Below are 27,450 nucleotides of genomic sequence, written 5' to 3'. Positions count from 1 at the left end.
TTTTGGACGTAGTTTAAGGACATACCCGGGTCCAGAAGTGTATACAATACGCCACCTATTTATGGTTTTTTGTCGGACACTTTTTGGTATATGGAGATTCTGTTCCTTTCCTCTACCTTCTGTCATTTCAAGCGCTTTGTGATTTATTAAGTTTACATAGGTATTTAAACTGTCAAGCCAAGTTCAAGAAAAACGAAATGGCGACGCGACGGTCTTTTGAAGTCATAAACATTTCCATTTGTTTTCAAGCAGACGAACAGTAGGTACGAATGCCAGTACCTGCTTACTTATTACATCTCTATTAGCATCGAATTCATCAGGCCCTTACTTACCGAGGCCACAAAAATAAAGTTAAACCACAAATGATGGCCCGTGATGGCTCTATATAAAACATCTCTGCGCTATGTAGATCAGTTGCAATTTGAATTTAGAACGGTGAACGCGCATTTTGGTACGCACGAGATTTGCGCGCGAAAATCGGGATTGTTTTTTTTTGTTCTGTTAGTGATTTTTGTTGTGTTTTTGAAAAGGTTTGTCTAGTTTTTTAAGTAATTTAGATTCTCAATTAAATTTGTTGGAAACTTGGTGTTATTGATATTTATTTTATTTATGAATGACTTTAAATAAACATTGACATATAACAAGTAACAATAGTCAAAAATCACCAATATTGGTGTTATAATTAATAATATAATAATTTTAAGTTTTTAATTAATAATTATGACATTTTCTATTTTATGTTGTTAATGGTTGGTATGATTACTACCTATTACATAATATTTATTAAATATTAAAAAATATATTGTCAAAAAGTTTGACATATTCCACTTAATATCTAACTATATCGAAAAAACTTAATAATTCTTCAATATTAACATACTTAAATCATAACCTTAACATTAATTGTTATCAAATCAACACCGCACTAATTAATTTAGACGATAATATTTTATGAATCACAGATGTGTAAATATTTATCGTATCAGCGACACCATATACTCGTATTATTTTGATTTACACTGGGTGCCTCCAAAAAAGAATGAAAAATATCAAAAATGGTTCAACACAGCGGTGTTTCGCCCTGAATTATTATTATTTTGTTTTTTTTTAATCATATTCAATTTTCTCCTGGCGCATTTCCTACCCTAAACCTATATGCAAGTTTTACGCCCACCACCCACCAGATTTATAACCGATGATATCACAAAAGCGTAAAGAATTGTGAAAATATTATTAAATTATTAGGTAATACTCTCTAATTATATTTATTTACTGATTTATAATGTGTCGATTTCTTACATAAAACTTAAATTGTAATAAAACAAAGATTGTAAAGAGCCCATTATTGCATCCGAGTTAACATCATAGATATGAATCTAGCTTTCCCAGCGTGGGAAGTTCCCGGCTTCTTGTATGGGAAACGTACCCACGGGGGTATCCATTTAGATAATCTTGGATTACGAATTCAAGCTAACGTGGTTATTTAGATGATAACTCCTATTAAAAACTGGTCAATTTATGGCTAAGGATGTATCCATACTTGTATAGTCTGGTCAGAAAGAGAAGAATCGTGGAATGTATGGAGCCCAATACATTCCACGACTTTTCTCTTTCCGACCAGACTATACAGATGTATTCGCCAAAGACCACTCGGTAGATAATATTGTGTGCCTAACTGTAGTGTTACCATACGTCCCATACCGGACTGTCACGCAGCGTCCCGTATTTTTCCCGTCCTGTTTTTGTTTACACCTCCCCACCCCCGTAACGCTGTTACTACCCGATTTGTCCCGTATCAGTTCCGAATAATTATGGTAACCCTACCTAACTACACATTGCTGATTATTGAAATACAACTAATTCAATCAATCGATAAAATACCGCAATGCATCCAAAACGCATGCAATATCAATGAAGTTCTTACATCCCATATCCCATTACTAAGATAGCTCAATCCCCAATTCCCCACCAAGCCCAGTAGGAAATAATTAAGACAATCTGTAAATTAAGGGCTTAAGTAAAAAAAAAAAAAAAATAACCACGCCTTCAACTTATACTGCAACACCAAACCACAACAGACGTAAGCATAATTAGAACAGTGGCACGCATTTAGTAAATGCAGTTAGCACTTCGTCGCCAGATTATGACATTTGCGCGACTTCTGTGGCGACTTATTACACTTCATTACGACTGTTATGCTCTGCGATTTAAATGAATACACGTAATAAAACTATTTGTTCATTTTAATTATGTTTGTTCCAAGTTCCGACTTAGTGCGTTAGTTTTTTTTATTGAGATTTAATGCGTAGGTACTGTAGGACATATTTCGTATGGCATTAGATCTAGCTACATAGTTTAATTCCTAATGATACGATGAAAAAAAAACAATAATACAATATTTGGCGTAAGTAATAGAACGCACGAAAGTGCACTAGCCGAGTCGAATGAAAAACACTGCATCAAACAGTTCAAAAGTATACAAGTAAATTGTATTCTTACTTATTTAATGACATAATTTAAAATACCATGTTTGTTTCAGATTTCAATACAACGATAATCTTCGAGATGGTGTTTTTCAAAGTAAGTTAATGAGTATTTAAATTGAAAATGATAGGTACATGATGATGATGTATCATTATGATAATATGTTCTAAAGTCAAATGTATTAATTCCATATCTCTAAGTTATACAAAATACATTAAAATTAACAGTAGGTAAATGAAATGCTTTAAAACTAATAAAATACAATAAAACTTATCTATCCTACCTAACATATGTGAAGTTTAGAAAAGTTAAATATACTTATTTATAAAAAAAATTGGGGACAATCTTACACAGATCAACCTACTAAATAAATAAATAAATAAAATAAATATTAAAGGACATTATTACTTACACAAATTGACTAAGTCACAGTAAGTTAAACTACTACCCCAAATTAAGCAAAGATGTTACTATGGGTACTAGTACTAGGCGAAGATATAGATACTTATATAGTTAAATATATATGTTAATATTTTAAATACATAGATAACATCCTTAATTGGGGAACACATTATTCGTGATATACACACAAATAAATGACCTTACCGGGATTCAAACCCGGATAGCCTAGGGAGGCCGTTAAATATATACATTAATTAATTACTCAATACATATAATTATTAAAAATATAATATAATTATTAGTTAAATTATTTTGCTTAATCCGGCGCAACATATATTTTGTGTTTATTTTTATAAAGATAAAGTAAAGAAAGAAGATTATCTTAATGAAGATCCTTCTAAAATATGTCTTTCTTAATCAACCATACCTACTTATCTCAAGTAGCGTATCCACGCATGCGTATTAGATTACGTCTATGATGATCTGATTCGCAACGCATAATAAAAACTAAATCAAATTCGTATTACCGTATTATACGTACTTCATATTACCGCGCAAAGTATAGCCGGAATGAGATTTGAGTATGCAATTGTAACTAGATTAGAATATCGTATATATGACGTAATTAATTTTTTGTTTTTCGAGTTTGTTCGTTTTTAGGGTTCCGTACCTCATAAGGAAAAACCCTTATAAGATTACTCGTACGTCTGTCTATCTATCTGTCCGTCTGTCACATCCTATTTGCGCCGAAACTACTGGACCAATAAAGATGAAATTTGGTAGACATATGTAAAACTGTGACTCGAAGACGGTCATGTGACTTAAGCTGGTGAAATTTTGAATATAGGGGGCACTCATGGGGGGTAATGAGGCCAACTGATTACCACTTCGCCGGACGATATAGGTTGTCGATCAGTAAAGTCATTAATAAAAGCTGACAATCGCGAATAACATTACAGGCCGATATTGTCTGGCGAACTGGTCTATCACTATATATCAAATCCCTTTCATAGAATCTGAAATATTTATTATTATTATTTTAGTAGTTATTTAAGGGTCTAACATTTTAAAAAGAATACACATAAACATAACAGTTCTTTACTACTGGAAGTATTAGAAAAAAATAAATTATTTTCAGAAAATATTTTCAGTTATTTCTGTTTATAACAGTTCTTTCTCTAAGGATGACAGGAAATCTATCAGAAAGTCTTCAGTCAAGCGTAAGTCCGACTTAAGAAAAAAACTTAAGTTATTTATGAGTTACACTAATTGCCGTTGTGAAGGCGTTACAGACTCTGGTTAAATTTTGTGAGCAGGTTTGATAGTTATATACAATAGAAATGTCAATAGAAACTCTATTGTTTCGTTTTATTTTTTACTGAAGTTGAGGTAAAACTGGATTTTGATGGCAGTCCCGAAAGTACCGAAAATAACGGGAAATCCCGGTTTAATTTTTAGCTGGTACCGAAAATCCCGGTTCTTTTAAACAGTACCGGTTCTGCAATCCCTAGTTTCATATGAGTTATCGAGTATATTTCTGTAAAGTGATTTGCATAAAAATCCGAAAAACGTATAATATATCGATGTGACATTCCCGCGCTACAATAAATAACATGCGAACTCTAGGCAAACATTCCTTCCGTCTTGCCCAGAATAAGTTTTTGATATAATTTGTGACGATATACATATAATAGTAACCTTTTAAAATATTTAACTTATTAATTAAGAAATATGTCCTGTAATCTTAATGTTGTAAATCGTAAAAACATAACTTCACAATTTTTAAATGATCCAGTTTCACGGTACGACTTGGCGAGATTTGAACTGAACTGTCAATATAGTTTCATAATCAATATACATTAGATTTAAATTATTAAGACCCTAAAGTATCCTACTGCTGGGCAAACATCTGGGCTTTCAATCCTCCCATTTAAGCTTTTTGGCTTTTGGTGATTAAGCTGTTGAGAAATATTTCCAATACCTGGATGAATTTACTTGACTTACTAATCATTTGCGATTTTTCGATAACCCACATGCCCCCGAATTTCTACATTACATCACTCGCGACATTGGACGCATTTCACAGACCGTACATATTTATGTCATTATATTCCGTTCAATTGCCATAATAACATATAACATATAATAACATGTATGTGGGCCGTTTCACAATACCTACTGTAGCATGATAAGTAATCGTTTGTTGGTAGATATTAATTAAAATAATAGCGGCAATAAAAATAGAAAAGTGAAGGATAATTTTGCAATGATTTATGAAATTTCAGCATATTAAGTGAATTGTATATATAAATGACAAAGTATGACTATTACTGAATAAATGATATGATATCAATGAAAACTTTTACCCTCGAAATGGCGTTAAAATTTTAGAAATACATATTTACAATGAATGTACCTCCTGACATCTTTTGCCGCACATCTCTCTCGCACTAATTGCAACGATCGCAACGAGTGATCAGTGAATAAAATGTAAATTTGAAAAATTAGAATGTCTTTCCTGACTTTTAGCACGGTATCATTTACTGATGACTAAAGTCATTCATCTTTACAGATTGTATATATGATCATCACATCCTAAATCCTAATAAAATAATTCGAGATAAGGATGGTTCGATCGTGACTCTTTGTTTTGCTGGACTTGGAGGGAGCACTGCCGTGCCCCTAGATAACGTACCTTAAAATTGTCCACAATATACACTACATACTACATAGGAACAACTTACTGCTGTGCTGATCAACGATTTATTTTTTACTTTTTAAATATATATTAATATATATTTGTTTTCTAGTTAAAAGCGATCACAAAAACGAACTAGTCATAACTAATCTTTACCGCTTTCGGTGCAAAGGTGCCCATAACGCTCGCGGCATTACCACGTTAGATAGCTATGGACAGCATTTGCACAGAATAAGATAATATTATTATTTTCGATAAAATTGTCGGTATGTAAACTAAGGGTCATGGCACACTGCGCCCGATTCGCACGTCGGTCCGACGTGCGAGCGGGATGTCGCTATAATACGTTCATAGTGTTGTGTCCCTCAAACTTCGGAGTGATGTGCGAATCGGACGCAGTGTGCCATGCGCCTAAGTAAAATCCATAAGTCTTGGCATATATTAATATTAAATTCAAATGCACAAGAATGACAAGTTTTACTCAACTACCTATGCTCTAGAATCTAGGATACATGAACGACGCGGCATTCTAATGGTTTCTTGACGCAATGGGCCCTAATATTACACTGCGGGCCACTCGCACCGGCGATTTGCTGGAGCGGTTCACATGGCCCTAGGTTTCATGTAATAATCAGTTTTCATAGCAGGCTGCGAAAGAGCAGTTACCTACTTAATAAATAGAAAGTATAAAAAATACGATATAATTTATCTAAGGCAGTATTTTCTTATAAATTTATAAGCCATCATTTTATTACCCATTACCCATTTAACAAACGTCTTTTTGACCTTAAAATTGCGTCGATTTTAATAAAAAATATTTCTTTACTTTTTTTTATAATGCGCATTAATTAGCAAACAAAATCTGATCTGATTAAGTCATATACATCATACATATTTATTTTCATATTATTTCATCTAAACAAACTGTTTTTTAGTATATTAGGTTAGTGTTTTATTTTCAGTTATAAAACATCCAAATGTAAATTCGCACACTTATTAATTTACCAAGACGCTACAAAATGCTAAAAATATTAACAAAAATCTATTTGGTCAAGATAATCAGAACCTGCAGTGTGCAGTGAAGTTTTCGGCACTTGGCCATTGCACTATTTGCACTACCGTGCCTCTACCTACTACACTAAAGCAAGTCTTTACGTCTTACGTCTTTTTTGAACTACAATGAAATCATCATCATCATGTATCAAGGCAACCAATTTCCGTAATCCATATTTCCATGTAATCCTACACTAAATTGTATAACAAAGGGATCTACCACAATGAAACTATTGTATGCTAAACTTACTTTTATAAAACGTCGTATAACTCTTAGAAATACTCGGCGCTTACGTCATTCTTTATACGAAGTGTTGTAAACAGCGAAAGATATGTTTTGAGCTCTAATTCAGAAAGCGTAAGGTAGGTATTTGTATGAACAGGAATACCAATTAAAATGCGAAATAATCTATGGAAATGAGACGGGATCGGATCTTTGTCTTTCAATGTTTGTTTGTATCTCGGGAAATTGTTGTCTTTGATATTAAGCCGCCTATTAAATTATCTTTTGACGAGACAACCTCAAGACAAGATATATCAATGAATTAGTGACCTCTGCCTCTGCATCTTGTTTTGTTTATGTATATAGGTAATCCTTTAGTCCCGTATGTCCCTATGACCATACCACTGGGGAGACTTCACCCTAGAGAGACATGGTAAAACAGATGTAAAATAAAATAGCAATTCTAATCCTACGACGTTGTCAAAATCAGAACATTTAATTTATAATTTAAATGAGTAAGTGTCTCCCCTCTCCCCAACCTAAATTATACGTCTACATAATATATATGTACGACATAATATGGTCTATATGGTATATTGCTATGGGTCAGCAATTCTGTTCTCAGATGTTTAATGATGATAGGTCATGTCATGTCATGTCATTGCCATCATCATTTTACTTACTTTACTTTGAGACCTCAACAAATTTGGCCAAAAACAAAAAGGTTACCGACTGTAATTTTCTTCTATTTTGTTCCTTAGTTGTTGGACAACCTATACTTACAGGGTGTTTATTATCACCTGCAATAATTTACGGCCTGAATATATATAGGTCATACCAGGGATCGGAAACCGGTATTTTTTGTATGGGAACGAAAACGGTATTTTTTCGTTCTTTGTTAATTACTTCATTTCTAATTAGGCAATCTAATAATACGAAGTCGTTATCTGAAAACACAACTGAGTCCTACATTTAGAGTATAAAATAAACCGAAATATATGGTTATTTCGATGTTTTTGCAAAAAACCGGTTCCGATCCCTGGGTCATACTGAGCAACTTTCACCATGGAACCAACCCCGAAATCACGAAATACAAAATGTCAAGATCAGACATCCAACATTTATGAAACATCCAATTTTTTCTTCTTGATTTCGGGGTTGGTTCCATAGTAAAAGTTTCTCATAATGACCTATATATTCACCCCGTAAATTATTGCAGGTGACTAAATAAACGTCCTGTACCCCTAGTGTAAATTTAATGGACATCATAACGTGACGAACGCGTTTGCGTTAAGTCTCATTTTGTATAGGATTTTGAGTTTCCAAAACGTCCCGCTTGGCGCGCTCTTTCTAAATCCAATACAAAATGAGATTAAACGCAAACGCGTACGTCACGTTTCGAGATCGAATTTATTTACACTAGGGGTACTGTATAAAAAAATACTATAAAGTATATCGCCAAATAATATATTATAATGTAAATTAAGTAGGTAATACCTGTTGCAAATTTTGCAATGTTTAACTCACACTCACACTGAAATATCAGATTTTAGGAAATGACTAAGCGTAATACTTTAAACTATTTCGGATGTTAGAAATTAGAAACAATAAATCTGAATTTGTCAGCTTTCGCGTCATATAAAAGCATTATTATGCAACACTATTATAATTGTAATTACAATGACGTGAACAATAGTTTTCAAGTTAATTATATTTGGTCAGTGGCATACTTACCTAGCTATATTTAGTACACTAATCATGAGTTAATATATAGAAAGGATGTTAAAATGCTTGCGAAACAGAAAAAGAAACATTTTTACCATAGATTTATAATTAGCCTAGATGCCTAGTCGTACATCCCTAGTGAAGCCATTTCGAGTACGACATTATGTCGCCCTCGTGTCATCGTATCCGAACGGCCCTCGCAGTACTCAAGGTCGAGTTGGTTTGTGTACACCTCCCGGTTATAAATTAAAAAATACAAGAAAGATGGTTGTTTGTGCGGTGAATGGATGTCACAACACATCAGTGAATAAAAACAAACCGCCTGATATAACATTTCACGCGTAAGTATCCAGTTTAATGTGATATTTTTACGTAATTGTAAATACAAAAATCCAAATTTTCGTCAGCCGCCATTACTTATAAATGTTGCCAGGTGATATGAATCTTTTTTCCTCCAAATGAGGCATGACGATTATATTGATAAAATAAAATTAATATGCTTACTTTAAGTTCCTTGTATGACTGTAGAAAATATTCTTTTTTAGTTTTTCATTCTTTTATTTCAAATTATGTTTTGTCTTTGCGAGGGTTTCAAGTTACGAGAGTTAAACAAATTTTGCCCCAAGTGAAACACAAAACTTTTCACCACACCAACCCGAAGAAAATATTAAATGTAAGATATCAAATAAAATCAAACCAAATCGAATCCAAATGATCGTCATTAAATATTTATCATTTAAAATCATTATTCCAAAGTCAATTCTACCAGCTATTATCTGTGCACATTTGTACAATAAAAAAATAAACGTTTTTTACTTAAACATTATTTCACAAAGTACAGAAATGCATGCAGTCCTTAAAGAAACCTTGAAAGCTTTTGCTATAAATTTAGTGGTTAAAATCCATCTACTTTAAGGGGAATAAATGAACTCTGGCAACCCGTTTTTGTATGTATGTGTGTGTCGCTGAGCGTAAGACACGAGCGTCGCACGCACACATCGATCGTGTTTCGGCTTCACTTTTAACAGATTAGCCTTATGAGGACTAACTGTCTATGTGTGATAGGTCAGTGATTTTTACCACACCAGCTGGTAAAGGCTCTCATTATTATTAAAAACTGATGCGAAAGTTGTATTTTATCAACAAGGGTGGCAAAGTAAAATGATGTGAATTTTGTGTTGTTTCCATGGTAAATATTTAATAACATCTAGCTGGATTTGATTCGTAATGTTTTACAGTTAGTATTTTACTCGCGTTAGTGGTGAAAAAAAAATGTGTTGTCTTTCAGTAGCAAGGTTTGTTTAACCTTCGCGCCTTGAAACCCTCGCAACGCTCAGGATTTCACTTTTCGAAATGCTCGGTACGCTCGTGGTACGAAGTTAACGAAATCTTTCGCTTATTCGTGTATCAGTATTAGCACGAGGGGTTGATCAACAACAACTGCAAATAAATACTTAACTATTTTTTTGACTCCCAACATTTTACATGCCTACTATAGATGTTTGGAAGCTCTTTGCCTACTATTAAGTACTCAAAAAAAAATACATTTTGGACTTTTGAGAAACGTTGTTTTTCTATTTATTGTATTTTATGTTTATGTAGGTATATTGGTTCCGCAATAGTGATTTGCTGTTTTTATTGATATTGATTTGTATTGAAACTCTATTGCCATTATACTATCGACGTTACATCCTCGAGATTTAATTTTGACTAGGTAGTACACTGTTTAATGTACTAGGCATCCAGCACAATATTTAGATATAAGAAAATAAAAATGTCAATTGATCCTCTCGTTCTCTCCGCTGCGCCCTCTGTCGGCGCGCGCTTCACCTCATTCGCTTTTTTTGTGCGGGCATCGCAGTACACTCTCGTTCAAGTTTTTTCAATTTAAATTATGAATCTTGTGAAAATAAGTGAAATCTTACCGCATACGTATAAAAGGATATCACGACAACATGAGAAAACGAAGAAGACGTCGCTCAGAATATATTAACAAACGACTAAAACGCAGTGTGGATCGGCGCCATTATTATTATAGTGACGATGAAGGTGAGTTTATTGTTTCGAAGTAAATTTGTTAAAGCTGATTGCGCGGACACTATGGTGCAGGAGCGGCGACGGCGAGCCTCCGCTGTTTGCTACCTACCGCACATCTTAAAAAATGTAAACACACCAATCAAGTGCTTCACGGTTCGTTTATGAACCAGTTACCAATGTAATTAGGCGCATTTTACACGGATCGACATGCATGGCTATTAGAATGAATCTGTTACATAAATAGCCTTGTTAATAATGAAATATTCGTCCTTATGTAACTGTTTTTAAGCCCTACGCTGTTGTGTGCTGCAAATCCTAATATGTGTGGATATCGTATGTGTAATGAACACAATAAATTATAGTTATTTAGAACCGTGATGCGATTACGGTCAATAACTGGTCTAGAATTGCGATGCGATTGCAATCAATGACTTTAAACGTTAAGTTTGGCAACAAACTTTTTAATGTTTAGCCCTCATACCTTGACTTGTTTATAATAAGTTATTTAGAACCGTGATGCGATTACGGTCAATAACTGTAGTCTAGAATTGCGATGCGATTGCAATCAATGACTATAAACCAGGGATCGGAACCGGTTTTTTGCAAAAACATCGAAATAACCATATATATTTTATACTCAAAATGTAGGACTCAGTTGTGTTTTTAGATAACGACTTCGTATTATTACATTGCCCGATTAGAAATGAAATAATTAACAAAGAACGAAAAAATACCGTTTTCGTTCCCATACAAAAAATACCGGTTTCCGATCCCTGCTATAAACGTTAAGTTTGGCAACAAACTTTTTAATTTTTAGCCCTAATGCCATGATTTGTTTATAACAAGTTATTAGAACCGTGATGCGATTACGGTCAATAACTGTAGTCTAGAATTGCGATGAGATTGCAATCAATGACTATAAACGTTAAGTTTGGCAACAAACTTTTTAATTCTTAGCCCTAATGCCATGATTTGTTTATAACAAGTTATTAGAACCGTGATGCGATTACGGTCAATAACTGTAGTCTAGAATTGCGATGAGATTGCAATCAATGACTATAAACGTTAAGTTTGGCAACAAACTTTTTAATTCTTAGCCCTCATAACTCCACTTTTTTATAACAAGTTATTTAGAACCGTGATGCGATTACGGTCCTAACTTTTTGTTGTCTATAATTTTTTTGAATCGTGATGCAATTACGACCTTATTTAAAATACAATTTTGCAAAGTAAAATACAAATTCATGTCGAGGTATGCACTTCATATTTACGCACACATCAACGTCTGATCGATATATGCTCATACCTACTTGCTCGAAGTTGTTTTAGTTGCATGGGAACTCATTATTACAGTTTCCAAATGGAAAATTTCAGCGGAAAAATTACTAGTCTGACTATGAAGAAGTATCAGAAACTTCGACATCGGACTACTCTAATGCAGAAGAAATTAAATCGGTAGTAATACCGGTTAAAACTTCGGTCGACGCCCAGGCTACACAAACACCCATTTCTGGTCCTGTTGCAAGGCCCAAGCACTTTAACGCCGGAAGTGCCATCTGTGGAGTTGCCAGCTAATATCCTGGAGGCACTGGGTGGATAGCTAAACGTTGGGGGCGAATAGCAGTTGAGGGCGTAGGCAAAACAGGAAAGGAGGAGCTTTCAGAGAAATGTCTAATTCCGGAAAACTTTAAATTACTTAAAGCTCCTAAACTGAATGCTGAAATTGCAGCTGTAATGTCTGAGTCATCGAGGCAAATAGACAAAAGAATGGGAACGGCCCAAACCCAACTAGGATTGGCTATTGCAGGTTTATCCAAGCTCACAGGTTCCCTAATTTCAGAAAACATGGAAAAGCTTGCTATCATAAATCAGATGGCCGATGTTAGCCAATTAATAGCTGATCTTCATTCTGGGAATACCAATAGCAGAAACCTCGCGCCAGGGAAACTGGAGGATCACAAAACCCAGGTAACAGGGTTCGCGAACAAACAAGCTGGGTGGGTACCGGACTCGCGCCTCTCCTCGGCAGCCCCGGCGGACGACCTCGGAGAAGTACCAGCCTTCGTTGTCCAAGAGAGACAGCCGGCAGCCATGCAAACATCAATAGAGGTAAAGCAGCACTCAGGTAGACTCCAGTTTTACTTTGATAATTGGCGTGATATCACAGATGATCCGGTTGTTCTGCAGTATGTTGTTGGATACAAAATCCCATTTAATTCAATAGTTGTACAAGAAATTGAAAGATATTCGTACTGCCACAAAACTGGTACCTAAATCAGGATACCTAGCAATGATTGACCTTAAAGAGGCATATTTTTTAATTCCGAATCAAGCCTGTTTTTACTAAACTTATGAAACCATCAGTTATTACACATCTTGGAAGTAAAGGCTTAATGCTTGTAATATATCTAGACGATATATTGTGTATATGTCGTCCTTATAGCGAATGCCAGAAACCGTATCCCTCTTAAAGAAATTAGGATTTGTGATTAACGACAAGAAAAGTATATTGTAGCCAAAACAGACATGTACCTTTCTAGGATTTGATTTATAAATTTTCGCAATATAAGCCTAGAGTTGCCCTACAAGAAACGAAAACATATCTATGATCAGTCAAAAAATATTTCCAAAGAAAATGTTTTAACCAACAGAGAATTTGATACTTTTTCTTGGTTCTCTTACCTCTGCTTGTTTGGCAGTATTTTATGGTTGGTTATACACCAAACGTTTAAAAAGAAAAATTTCGTGCGTTAAGGAATTCAGGTGATAATTATGATATTAATATGATATTAAATGAAAAAATTCAACCACACTTAAAGTGGAGGCAGGAAAACATAATGACCACCAAAAACCCGATCCGATCACGCATACGCATTGGAAATATTTTTAGACTCATCACTCATTGGCTGGGGCATATATTGTAATAGTAAACGTTCTCACGGTTTCTGGAACGCTACATATAGGGAACACCATATTAATATAATATAAATTAGAAAGCTATTTATTTTCGCATCCTACTTATATAAAAATCAAGAGACAGCAAGGAGGCCGATCAAGAGTCCAGGCGCACCAATATCGATATAGAGTGGGAGTTATCAGAGGATACGGATACTCAAATTATTGACAAATTTGGTGTCCCTAACATCGATATGTTCGCCACTCGAATTAATTCTAAATGTCAGAAATATATCTGTTGGTTCCCGGATCCAAGTGCCTTCAATATTGATGCGTTTACAGTATTCTTTTTTCTACGCATTTCCGCCCTTCTCATAAGTTTTAAGATGCTTAAATAAGATAATTGCCTATAAAGCAACTGGCATAATTATTGTTCCCTACTGGCCTAGCCAGCCGTGGTTTTCGCTACTGACAGCCTTGTCGACGTCAGAATTTTTTTTCCTGGTACCTAGTATTAACTTGCTCCTATCCCCTTTTAGGACTTACCATCCACTCTGGAGGAAGTTTTGGTGGCGATGCTATTATCAGGAAAGCATTTTCTAGGCAGTCATTAATGCCCCAAACGATTGATATAATGATTTCAATTTTATCTGCAAATTCTTTAAAACAATATAATTGTGCATTGTGTAAGTGGTGGCTGCATTGTAAAAACAATAAATTAGATTTTTTCTCAGTGGACACATCCATAGTATTACATTTTCTAACGGAGCAATATCAACGTGGAGCTAACTATTCAAGTCTAAATACTTCTCGCTCAGCTCTATCATTAATTTTAGGAGAGTCGCTTACTAAAGATGTGAGTGAGACATGTGTCTATGTTTTTAAAGGGAGTTTATGAAACCAAACCCTGTTTCCCCAAATACCAAACAACTTGGGACCCGAATATAGTTTTGGATCACTTAACTACCTTATATCCAAACGAAGATATACTTGAGCCTGGATCTATTAACACGAAAAACCGTAACTCTGCTCGGATTGTCGACGGCACAACGAGTACAGTCGTTATCCTTGATTAAGCCTCCCAATGTTCAAATATATAAATATAACATTAAAATCATTGTTGATGATATAATAAAAACATCCGATCCCGGTAGGACAATGCCACGTCTCGTTATTCCGTTATTCCCCAATAAAGTAAAAATCTGCCCAGCCAGGACATTGTTAGCATACATGGATAGGACCCAAACTCTTAAAAATAGCGTCAGCATAGAACGACTTTTATTAACAATAAAAGACTAATACATAACGCTAGTTCTAGCACAAATTAGTTTCTTGATAAAACACGATGGTGACACTGGAATTGGGTACGAGCTTGTTCTATGCTCACAGCACATGGCACGCTGCTACCTCAGCGGCCAATCGCCAAGGCCCGTGAGTTGAAACAATTAAGAAGACAGAAGGCCGGTCCGGGAATTCGTTAGTATTCTCAAAATTGTACAATAGACCCCTAACAACTGAAGCAAATGCTGACAATGCCTTTGCTAAGGCAGTTTATAATGTCTGATTGATCATGAGCGTATATTATATAATCATACACATATAATGACAGAAACTAATTAAAACACCATGTGATTACAGTAGTGTTTTTTCCTTTAGTTTTCACCCAACTCTGCGAAAGGGCGCTAAACATCTACCTAGTCAAAATTAAATCTCGAGGATGTAACGTCGATAGTATAATTTATGATTAAACAAACTTACCTGAAGTGAAGTTTGATCATAATTATACAAGACGTTACATCCGAAGAGATTTAATGTCCCATCCCGCCCTGTTTGAATGGTAGTTAGTTGTTACATCTTACCATTCAATTCATCCCAAAATTTCGCAGAGTAGATGCCTTAACTCTCTAAAGTAATGAGGTGACGCGCGCGCCGACAGAGGGCGCAGCGGAGAGAACGAGAGGATCAATTGACAATTTTATTTTCTTATATCTAAATATTGTGCTGGATGCCTAGTACATTAAACAGTGTACTACCTAGTCAAAATTAAATCTCGAGGATGTAACGTCTTGTATAATTATGATCAAACTTCACTTCAGGTAAGTTTGTTTAATCATAAATTATTATTGCTATAAAATAAAATATATAGGTACCCACTGTTATGGATTTTTACTTACAATAGTTACAATAACAAATCATTTACATTCTGAAATTACTAACATTTGTTTGTTAGCAATTTCAATGTAAATAAATCAGAATATAAAATTCCCAGTTATTGGCTGTATTGTGGTCTCGGTTTGGTACTGACAGTACTGCCGGTCTAGCCAAGGTGACAATCGCTATCGCTTCGACAACGAATCGCTTTGTGTCTCTCTATCACTCTTCCATATTAGTGCGACAGTGACAGTTGCGTTTCGATCGCTACGGGAGCGTAAGCGATTTGCACGTTGGCTACGCGGCCTGGTTAGGTACTTTATTATGGTGTAGTTTTTGTAAGTACCTAATATTTGCCTAGGATTTACATAAGGGGATTTTCGGGAATTAAAAATCGATCTAGCTAGGTCTTTCTGGCTACCACCAGTTCGGCACTGATCGATATAGTTCTGTGGGCACTGACATAAACGCTATCGAGAACGTAACTTACTTTATTATTACTTACGAGCTTTTATTTACTTTCACCTGACCGTTGTCTGTTTGTATAAATCAAATCTTGCAAGTTAAATTTGACCCATTTCCCGGTTTCCGATGAAGCTGAAACTTTGCATACATATGTAAGTCGGGTGACAATGCAATATTATGGTACCATCGAGATGATCTGATGATGGAGACAGGAGGTGGCCATAGGAACTCTGTGATAAAACAACGTAACCTAATTGTGTTTGGGGTTTTTAGAATTGTCTCGGTGAGTATTAGTTACTTGTGGAAAGAAGAGTACAGTCAGCGATAAAAGCTTGTACCAAAAATATTTTTTTTGCCAAAAACTTATATTCTATGCATCTCGCTCGTACTGGCATATAAGTGGGAGCGAGGTGTATATAAAGTAAATTACGCCCTCGATAGCGTATAATTATGTCAGTTTTGAGTTTTTGACACAGTCAGTGACTCATGGTACACGGGTACGAGTATTTCTGCTTATGGCGAAATGCGCATTTTTGAGTTTTATATGTCTCCCAGATATTGATGATGGTACCGATGTTCTATTCCAGGCTCTGAACCTGCTTCTCCTCGCGACCCTGGCCAGCTGCGAGCCCCCGGTCAGATACAACCGCGGACGAAGCACTTTCCAGAACTCCGGGTACAACACCCCTAGCAACACCTACCTGCCGCCGGTAGACACAGGTAACCTTCCGGCTTTAACAGGTTAACTGACCATTGGAGGAAGTTACCTCGTTGCAATTAGATTAAAGAATTGTGTTATGTTGGTAACGTGTGCTAAGTAGTAAGTACACGCTACCAACACAACACACTCACTACTAACTAAAGAGTACCAGTACCAACCAGTACCGAGTTAGCGAGAATAGCGAGGGAAGTAGGTATCTGCACAACCCACCGCATTTATTCCCACTGGTTTGCCTGCTTCATACAGTACCCAGTGTACCCAATTTTTCTTCGGCTTACGAAAAGGGAAATAAATTAATTCCGGCTTGGCCGGCTTGCTTATAAAATATTTTTGAATGTTGCAAGTGAAAGTACTACATGTTCCATCTCGCGGCCGAGTTTATGTTGGGACAGTCTTTTGTTATTAGTAGATTTGTTAAACTTTTACTACTCGCCGATAGAGGGCGTTAAAATAAATACTATATCATTTGAAAAAAAAAACATGCAATGCTTACCTGGTAGCTATTTTATAAAGACTATGAAATCTAGCTTATTTTATGGTGGTTTGGTTTTAGAGTTTTTTTAGAGAAAAAGCAAAATAATGGTAGTATGATTAGGTACATATAGGTACATCGCAGACGCACGGAAGTGTAACCTACTACTACATTACTATTGTTTATACCTAGCTTGAATATTATACGGACTCTCTTTTGAGGACGGCTCTAGCGCGGCCCGGGCCGAGCCGAGGCGTCCGACACGTCATTTTCTATGACGGCTGATCGGTGATCACGTGCTGGTGCTTTCCATAGTACACGAAGCACCGGAAGCTACGGCACGGCCCTGGCCCGGTCTAGCGTAAGCTGCGTGATAAAATTGTTGTTACGTACTTTTATGACTGACTTGCTTTTCAGGGTTCAGTTCACCCAGCAACAGCTACCTGCCGCCCAGCAGCTTCGGAGGGCAGTACGAGGGCAACAACCATGGACATGATCATGGCCATGGTCACGATCATGAAGTAGTAAGTGATTTACGTTTTATACCTACTAGACTCACCTCGGTTTCGCCGAAATCTGAGGGCCTACCGCGAGTACCTTGAACCACTTCGTTCATCTTCTTATCCCTTAAAACCTTAATTTTTTAATGTACAAGAGTGATAGAGAGGCTGATAACAAATTTTCGCGGTAAACCGATAAACGTAAATAATTGATGTCCCCTTACTGAGCACTAGAAAAAAAAATACAAAGGTAAATGCCTCAGTTCTGCGACGCCTCTATATTAAGGTACCTATGCAGTTTACCGATTGACAGAAATACTCCTAATTTTAGTAAGAGTTGTAGGTATTTAATATTTATAGCTACTTCATGAGCAATGAGCCCATGAGCGTATCGTTTACCATAGCCGTTTTTCGAATGGTTTCTAAATTTTACGAAAGTAGTGCCTAAGTCGCAAACGAGTCAAAAAATTGTTTATAAGTAGTATGAATTAGGGTTATAAGTCTTACCTGTGGACATTATGAGAGAAATGGATCTTAAAGCAAAGCCTTTATTATTTAGCTGGACCCTTGATACATATTGAAGACATATTGAAACCTTGATTTTTTTTAAAGCTGTATGATGAAGCCTTATAAAAATGTGGGTACCCTAATTGTTAACTGAAAGAAAGACACCCGTATTATTCAACGTTTTTAGGGTTCCGTACCCAAAGGGTAAAACGGGACCCTATTACTAAGACTGCGCTGTCCGTCCGTCCGTCCGTCTGTCACCAGGTTGTATCTCATGAACCGTGATAGCTAGACAGTTGAAATTTGCGCAGATGATGTATTTCTGTTGCCGCTATAACAACAAATATAGGCGAGTCCGTCTCGACTTGTCCGGTTTTTAGCAATAAGATATAAGTTCAGTTGTTAGTAGAATATAATGTAACTACAACATAAATAAAGGTTTGTTTAGTCTACGTGTTATAAATAATACGAATAAATCCTTATCAAACGTTTTAATATTTACGTCCTCGACCTTTTTATATCGAAAACAACATAATGATTGATCGGTTTCAACTTAAACAAACCGACATCGGTCGAATAATATATGTCACCATAATCACCAAATGTTATACTTCTTATATAAAAATCTATATCCGCTACTTTCTTTGCTGTTCCATTCTGACAATCTATTTCATACAAAGAATCCAAAGTCATTCCAAAAGTTTTCTGTTCGTCTATTAGAAAATGATAAACGAGGGGCAAATTTTCATTTTTCACTGCTTCTTCCGCGCCATTCGGTACGCAAAAAAGTCCACATATATTCACAAAATGTAGGTTGTTACTGTAATCTACATCAAACTCCATAACTGTTTTCCATTCACCAACTTTACTAGCTTTTCTAGTGTTTCTAACTTTATAAATGCTATGGTTGTTTGCGTCTAAGACGTAGATTTCATTATTGCGAATTACAATTTTCATTATGTTAACGTTATACAGACCTAGTACTGTAGCATTTTTGAATACAGGATCGAATTTGTATAAGCCATCGTCTGAACCAAAATAGACATCACCAGTATCAAAATCAACTCCTATAGCTTTGTTTCTAGCTATCCCATCTATCTTCTTAGTCTCTTTCGTTACCACGTTGACGTAGCCTCTTCCAGAATTTTGCAACTCATCATCCATATATGTGAAGAACAGATTTCTGCTCGAAGAATCGTAGGTCAATTCTCTCGGGTCTTGAAATTGGTCTGTCAGTAACTCTTCTCTGTAGAATCTACTGCCGATTTTCCGAATAGGAACATTCGACACATACTTTGTAACTTTCGCTTCAACGCAGAACAGGAAAATCGCGAATATATAATTCATTATCACGTTTATTTGGTCTGACTCCACGCTGAGTACTGATGCATGTGTTTATACTTCCCTATTATCTGGTAAATTACTGACTTTATCATATTGCGACATTGAAATGTGACCCTTGCTCCTTCCTATTAGTGACTGTATTCGGTTGTGCCCTTATGGCCTCTATTCGTCACAGTGTATGAGCATGTTGGGGACTTATTATTTTACGCGTTAGAATTTGATCAACTTTTTATAAAATTTACACTAATTTACAATGTGGATTTAGTTTCGTGTTAATAGAATAAAATTTAGTTAAATAAATAATTAGGAAGGCCATACAAAGTAAAACCAAGACATTGGACTGAAACTAATGACAGTTGTATGCAAACAAAAATAGGCAACTACTAGTCTACTAACCTATTCTTAAATATAACAAGACAGATAATTTAATAAGTAGACGGTATAAGGTAGGTATATAAAACACTTTATTCATTTGCAAGGTGTAAGTCTCACAACATTTGTCGCATCAGCGTACACCAAGTTGTTCTGATTGTCAAATGCAACACCAAAAGCATCATCAATGTCCACATATTTCCCTAAATAATGATGCGTTTTATTCACAGAGTAAATACCATCTTGAACGCAAACATAGACATCACCATCTTTATTTTTAGTCAGTCCTCTTATGCGAATATCTTCACCAGATATATTAATCGCATCTTTCGTGCCTTTCTTTTGACTGTACAAACCGGAGCTGTTTGAGAAAAACAGTGTATTTTCATCGTCAATAAGAAAACTATCTACTAGAGTATCTTCCAGATCTTTGAACCTTGTTATTTCACCATTATCAAAAGTGTACAGGAACTGGGATGGAAAAATAGAAAAGTAGAGCACATCCTTGTAGTATATCGTCCAAATGTCGGTGCCGTTTGCTCCGAAAAAATCAGCTTTGTTTGCATTTGGTTTATATTTATATATTCCATCACTTCCACCGATATAAACTTCGTGAGTGCTTTCGTCTACCGCTTGTGCAAAGCCATTTGGGACGCCATCTATATCTGAGAATTCCTTTGTGTTTAAATTAAGCTTGGCAGATTTGAAGCCTTCTTCTTCACCTTTGATGGTGTAGCTGAAGTAAAGCGTGTTACTACTGAAATCTGTGGTGAGAAGGTACGGCCTGTCGAGGTCAGTTTTAAGTATGCCTTTGCTGTGTTGAACTCCGTTTACAAGAGGTCCTTCGCATTGAGTGTCTCGCTTTGTAACTCCAGCTTGGACGATGACTAGACTTGATATTAGGATAACGAGCTTCATGATTAGCTGAAATGTAAAAATGGAAATAATTAATCCAAAATAAAGGTTGTGAACTCGAAGTATATTCAAAGCAGTAAAGTATAATAAATTGAATTATTGTTCCGTCTTTTAAATGTATCAAAGGCATTTGACTCGGTAGTCCAGATAATTTATAAGTAAATTAGAGTTTTAACACTGTTAGAAATCCTGAATTACATAGAATTAAGTAATATCGAAAAATTAAAAGTTGAAAAGATCTAATAATATTTGAAGTTATAATACAGACAAAAGTTAAAAGAGCAAACTACGAATTATTAGTGTCCCACAGGGAAGCACCCTTGGGCCTCTGCTTTTCTTAGGGCCGCTAGCACCAATCACTTATTACCGTGGTTACCAGTACAATTTGACACTAGGGTAACGGTTTAACCAGTTAACCCCTTGTTAGTGGGATCGTGGAAGTGGCCCTTAGTGTCAACGCCTAGGTTATTCAATATAACAAATATCCAGCTTAGATTTTTATTATCTCTTATACAATATTGCTCCGAGGTTAATTTTCTCTATTTCTTAAAGTTTTAGTTGCATTCTCTTCAAGAGGTTGATTTGATACATTTTATAATTTTCAATTAGAGTTTAGTTTAGATAAAGTTTAAGTACCTACAAAATAAAATAAAAAGGACTTACCGTCTGAATCCGCGTGTTCATGACAACTAACATAATAATTGTTTGCGCACGCTATCATAGTAGAATAAAAGATGCATGGAGTAGCAGACCAAAAGTCATATCTGTAATAAATTCACATGAAGAAAATTTTACGCAAAATACTTGCAGCGATTAAACTACCATAATAAATTATAGACATATTTCTAGTACTTTTATGAAATTCCGGATCCCTTTGTTTGACATAATTATTGAAAGTCATAATGTAATGATAGTCATATTATCATTAGTCATAACTCTGAAACCGTTAACTTTTCAGGAATTTCCTTAGATTATCCTATAGATAGGTTAGGTTAGGTTAGGTTTGTTTTATGGCAATCCTGAAAAGTTACGCGTTTCTGAGAAAAACCAAATTATGACTAACGAAAATGCGGACAAACAATACATTATGACTTAAAACTTTATGGGAAACAATAGAGACCCATGAAATTCATATGAATGTACGGTACAGTTTACGGTATTAAAAGTAGATTGTTGAGCAAGGGATGAAGGGCACCCATTTCTGTCGAGCTTCACGCTAGTTGTAGCATCCTCCACCATGTAAAGGGTGCCGCCTAATTGTGGTGGAGAATAAACGCTCGACTAAAATTTCTGACTTTATGTATATTTTTTCATCAATCAGCTAGATCACAAACATCGACTACACTTAATGACTGCCAACCCACGAATGCTCACCTGCAGATATTTATTCATCAGTTTTACAGTACATATGGCTCTTGAAAGTTTCGATATATGCACGGAAAGTGCTCATTACCGCACGGGTCCGGGAAAGTAGCACCATATGTGCTGTAAAAATTTTAAAGGGTCATATGTACTGTAAAACGTTGTACGATACATGTGCGAATCGAATAGGTAATTCGCAACTCGTGTCGATTTAAAACACTCCCTTCGGTCATGTTTTAATTTATCGCCACTTAACTCCTACCAATCTACCATTAACCATTATCATTCCTGCACATCAATATGTTGCCAAAGTTATCCACGGTTGCGTCTGAATCCTAAAAACGCATTTGTTTCTCTAGACAGATCTAGTTTAGATTTTATAAATGATTATCTATTATGTTTTTCCTGTTGCGTCTTATGACTTTCTAACCTCGAGGCGAAACTAGGCCTTTATTGTTCATAGACAGTCTTCTAGAACTTTTTCTTTACCAAAAGCTTTGCCAAATTCAACATCAAATTATAAAAACGAACCACTCTACTCATCCTCTGTTCCAAATCATGCGAAATGACCCGCCGTAGGTTATCTTTATCGTGGAGTCGTAATGACAACTTCGACCAATCACGGATACATATTCGTCATCTTAGAACCCTAAATACTCGTACAAGTTGAGGTATAGTTGACAAGTAGAGTACTTCGTAGTTCGTAGGTACTATGGGTCTATGTATTGCACCAACCTTGATGGCGAGGTTTACGGTATGCAATGATAATAATGCACGGAAAAAATAGTTATGTAAAATTTACAGATAATTTGTAAAATTTACAGAGAAATCTGTAAATCTAACACATATCTCTGTAAATTTTACAAATTATCTGTAAATTTAACATAACTGTTTTTTCCGTGTGATGATGCAATGTGATGAAGCGCAGGCATAAATGATTGGTTGGCCATTTGTGGGTATTTAAGCGAACATTTTTCGAGGCATATATATATTTAGGTACAGTCAGCATCAAAAGTAGCGGATCAAACAAGGTTTCAAAAGTATTTACCATTCTGTAACAGCTCAACAAAATGTGGTGGTTCTCTATGTAGAACAATTAAGACGTTAAAAGATATACTTTTGATAGTAAATTTTAGAGATTTTTCAATATTTGGAAAAGTTATCCGGAATATCAGTTACTTTTGGCGCTTTGTTTCATCCGCTACTGTTGATGCTGAACCTATTTACTCATTATTTATGTCGTGGGTTAGTAGGTACATAATATGGCGACCGGTCTGGCCTAGTGGGTACCTATATAGTGGCCCTGCCTACGAAGCCGTTGGTTCTGGGTTCGAATCCTGGTAAGGGCATTTATTCGTGTGATGAGCACGGATAATTATTCCTGGGTCATGGCCGTCATGGGTATTTTCTATGTATTTAAGTATTCATTAGGGATTGCAATCCGGTCCGGCGGATCCGGTAATCCGGCCGGATCCGGCACTTTTCAGGAGCTACCGGATCCGGTAAAAATCACCAGATCCGGTCCGGATCCGGTAACATTAAAAAATGCCTAAATACAGCACGCGCTGTGCGTTTTAGAAGAGGAATAGGCGACGGATGAGAGGTATGAAGTTGAACAAAACAGAAAACGAATGAAAAAGTTTAAGTTTGACTGGGAACAGGAGAGGATTTCTTCTTCTTTCATATTGGTGGTACGATATGACGATTACATAAATACTGTAATAGAAGGAAAAATTAAAGGATGGAGATGCCATGGAAGGCAATTTTAATTTAAGCTAAAGAGAAGGTTAAGGTTATATCATAATGTTGGGATAGAAGATTAAAACAAAACAAATGAACAGGATTAAGTCGCCGTTTAGCTTACTCCGATTAAATTAATTCTCTCTTAAATTTGATAAATATTTATGATAAATTATAGATTCTTGTCTATTCAAATTTAAGAGAGAATCTTTTGTCTTTACAATTTCATCCAATCTTATGCAATTTCCTTTATATCCTGGTATGTGCTACTCTACGTCTAGTCAATTCTTTATTTGATCCATGTAACTTTTCTTAGGAAGTCCCTTTCCGCGATGGTTTTTAATCCTACACTCTATTATTTTGCGCATGAGATCGACATGTCATGTTTCTTTTCCCTTTAATTGGACCAATATACTTTTCTGTATTTTTTTAAAATCATATAGTTTACTACTTTCTCGGACAAAAAAATTAGAACAAGATAATATTGGAGCGCATTAAAAGTAAAATATCTTTATTCGTTACTAGAATGGATACCAACGTTACAAAGAATTTAATCAGAGAACAGTACCCCTAGTGTAATTTTAGTCGATAGCGAAACGTGACGTACGCGTTTGCGTTAAGTCTCATTTTGTATGGGTTTTTGAACAGCGCGCCAAGCGGGACGTTTTGGAAAGTCAAAAATCTCATACAAAATGACACTTAACGCAAACGCGTACGTCACGTTTAGCTGTCGAAAATATTTACACTAGGGGTACTGTTATGAAAACTTGTCAAACAAGAAGTGATATTGACATTGTAACACTTTTTTTCTACTAAGTTCTATTTTATTGTTAAGAAGTTATTTATTAACTTCAAGTTATAGATTTAGGAATAGGTATTACGCAAAAAAGTAGAAAAATATGTAATTTAATTAACTTAAATATTCCTATACCAATCCGGATCCGGTCCAGCCGGATCCGGCCGGATCATGGCCATCCGGTCAAAAAAATAAATTGCCTACATATTTGACCTTTGACTCTTCCGCTAAAAAACATACAATACAAACATACATACAAGGGTCACGTCCGGCTCGCGGGCCGTAGTTAGTACTAAAACGTTACTTTTGTTCCAGCCCAAGTCATACGAGTTCGGGTACTCCGTAAAGGACGCCCAATCTGGCAACGACTACGACCGGCGAGAGAGCTCAGACGGCAACGTGGTCAGAGGGGAATATAGAGTAGCACTGCCTGACGGACGCACGCAGATTGGTAACGTGTTTCCTTACAATAAGGTTGAGTTTAGAATGACACGACGTCTACGACCGACGATAGAAATGGCAACCTGGTGAGAGGGGAATAAAGAGTGGTGCTGCCTGACGGACGCAAACAGATTGGTAACGTATCTCTTTACGTTAAGGTTGAAGTTTGAATTACACGACGTCTACGACCGACGAGAGAGTTATGACAATGTGGTCACAGAGGAATACAGAGTGGCGCTGTAGGGCGGACACATGCAGATTGGTAACGTATTTCCTTACAATAAGGTTGGAGTTAGAATTATACGAAATTCTGCTTTAAATCGTTTTGAAATTAGTAAATAAGTACTACTAATACAGTACAGATTGAGTTTCTAAAAAGTGAAGTCAAAATACGACTAATATAGTCTATTTTTTCTACCTATTATAACAAGTGAAAGAGCAATACTAGTAACTTGTCGTAATAGCATAGTACCTAAATAAATATGGATTAACTACAGTGGGCGTGATGGGTGGATAAAACAATTTGCTACTCTAGTGTTCCATGGATCCATTCCATGCTTTGAGATCATAAGTGTACAAACAGCAACACTCTTAACTGTCCATCGGTGGACCTTATGCCTTTTGTAATTAGGTCCACCGATGGACAGTTAACAGTGTGGGCGATCGTACGGCCTTAGTGACAAGCGTTCAGCGGGGCGGGCAACGTAACGTCAAACGGCAAAGAACAATGTAATGTAAACTTGCTATGAACACCTCGCGCTCTACTCCGCTGAACACTTCGCTCAGTTTTTAGACTTACGCGTATAACATTTTTTTTTTACGGAAAGTCGTGTGAGTACTTATTTCTCTCAAAATTGCTGTTTATTTCCAGTGACATACCATGCTGACTGGCAGACTGGCTTCCACGCTGACGTCAGGTATGAGGGCGAGGCGCGGTATCCCGAACCTACTAGGAACCAAAATCAAGGTGAAAACTAAGAACTTTCTTCTTATGTCTACTTTTGGCAGAGTGGGCGCTTTGGTAATAAAAAAAGAATAACACCGAGAGCGACAGTATAATTATCTGATGAATCGGATCGGTAGAAAAAGGATAGCAGCATGATTGGTTATCTTCAGTTCCGTTAAATGTCGGTTTCGTAAGACAGCAAGCCTATACAAAGTACTACTTATTATACGATATCTAATCCTACGTTTACCTGCTTGTTTCAGGCTACAACTACCAACAACCCTCAGACTTCAGCGGTTCTTTGACTGGGTTTGGATCCCGCCCCTCCACCGCCTACGGACCTCCCGGCTATCATTGACCACCAAATATGTTTAGTTAGTTATAATGTAAGCAAACGTCATAAACAACAGAAAAGGGAGGGTGAAGACCGGCGCCTACGGTCCCGGCTATCATTGACCACCAAATATATTTAAATAGTTGTAAAATAAGCAAATATCTCCTACAAGCTGAACAAGCATTCGCGCGCAGTACCGATTAGATAAAAGTCCTTAAAGGTACCGCTCTGGTATAGCGAAAATTAATGGTCTCTTCTCCACGACGGATAATAATAGCCCATGGAAAATATATTCTTGCATAACAAATTCCAAATTCAAATGGCTTTTCTGATTTCTGTTAAGGCTATAGTGCGTGGTAGGGAAGTTATAAGTACCCTGATTACCATTGACCACCAATATTTAAGCTAGAGATACACGTGTAGACGTGTCAGTGAGACAGATCTGTACTTATATCTCTAGTTTTACGAGGTACCTATACTGCAAGTTACAAACTTTGATCGTGATGGTCCATAGGCAGGAAAAGGAACACGCTACATAAAAGGAGTGCAAATAGTAAATTCTTAAGGTTACAGTACAAAATACTTAGTTGTAAAACTTTTTGTGATAAAAGTGTTACCAGTATTTTATTTAAGACTTTTGTACCAGTATTATTTTGTAAGAAAATAAAATGCGAAATGAAAATAAGACTTTTTATTTATTTATCAAACAACTCGTTCAAATATCTACAATCTTCTATGGTGAAAAAGTTATTCTGATTACGTTAACAATTTTCATCCCACGAATCAGAAAAAATTGATACTGTTACTTGTTTGATATATTAGGTATTCAATATTTATTTATAGATTAATTACATATATTAGGTATAT

General features: G+C 36.0%; 2 protein-coding genes across 2 annotated transcripts; one reads left to right on the top strand and one right to left on the bottom strand.

The window, feature by feature from the left end:
- On the top strand, positions 1-27,268 carry LOC133530974 (pro-resilin-like). The gene is made up of 7 exons (XM_061869041.1): positions 1-530; positions 2,540-2,580; positions 16,721-16,853; positions 17,744-17,850; positions 25,178-25,313; positions 26,175-26,270; positions 26,513-27,268. Exons 2-7 carry the CDS (start codon positions 2,566-2,568, stop codon positions 26,605-26,607), a joined length of 582 nt encoding a protein of 193 aa, XP_061725025.1. The 5' UTR covers positions 1-530; positions 2,540-2,565; the 3' UTR covers positions 26,608-27,268.
- Positions 18,810-21,779, bottom strand: LOC133531092 (ommochrome-binding protein-like). Its single transcript, XM_061869195.1, has 2 exons — positions 21,628-21,779; positions 18,810-20,973 (listed from the first exon to the last, which is right to left on the bottom strand). Exons 1-2 carry the CDS (start codon positions 21,658-21,660, stop codon positions 20,146-20,148), a joined length of 861 nt encoding a protein of 286 aa, XP_061725179.1. The 5' UTR covers positions 21,661-21,779; the 3' UTR covers positions 18,810-20,145.
- Positions 27,269-27,450: the final 182 nt, after the last annotated feature.

The sequence above is a fragment of the Cydia pomonella genome, chromosome 24, assembly GCF_033807575.1.
Source record: "Cydia pomonella isolate Wapato2018A chromosome 24, ilCydPomo1, whole genome shotgun sequence".
Taxonomy (NCBI): domain Eukaryota; kingdom Metazoa; phylum Arthropoda; class Insecta; order Lepidoptera; family Tortricidae; genus Cydia; species Cydia pomonella.
This window is presented reverse-complemented; position numbering and strand designations above follow the sequence as displayed.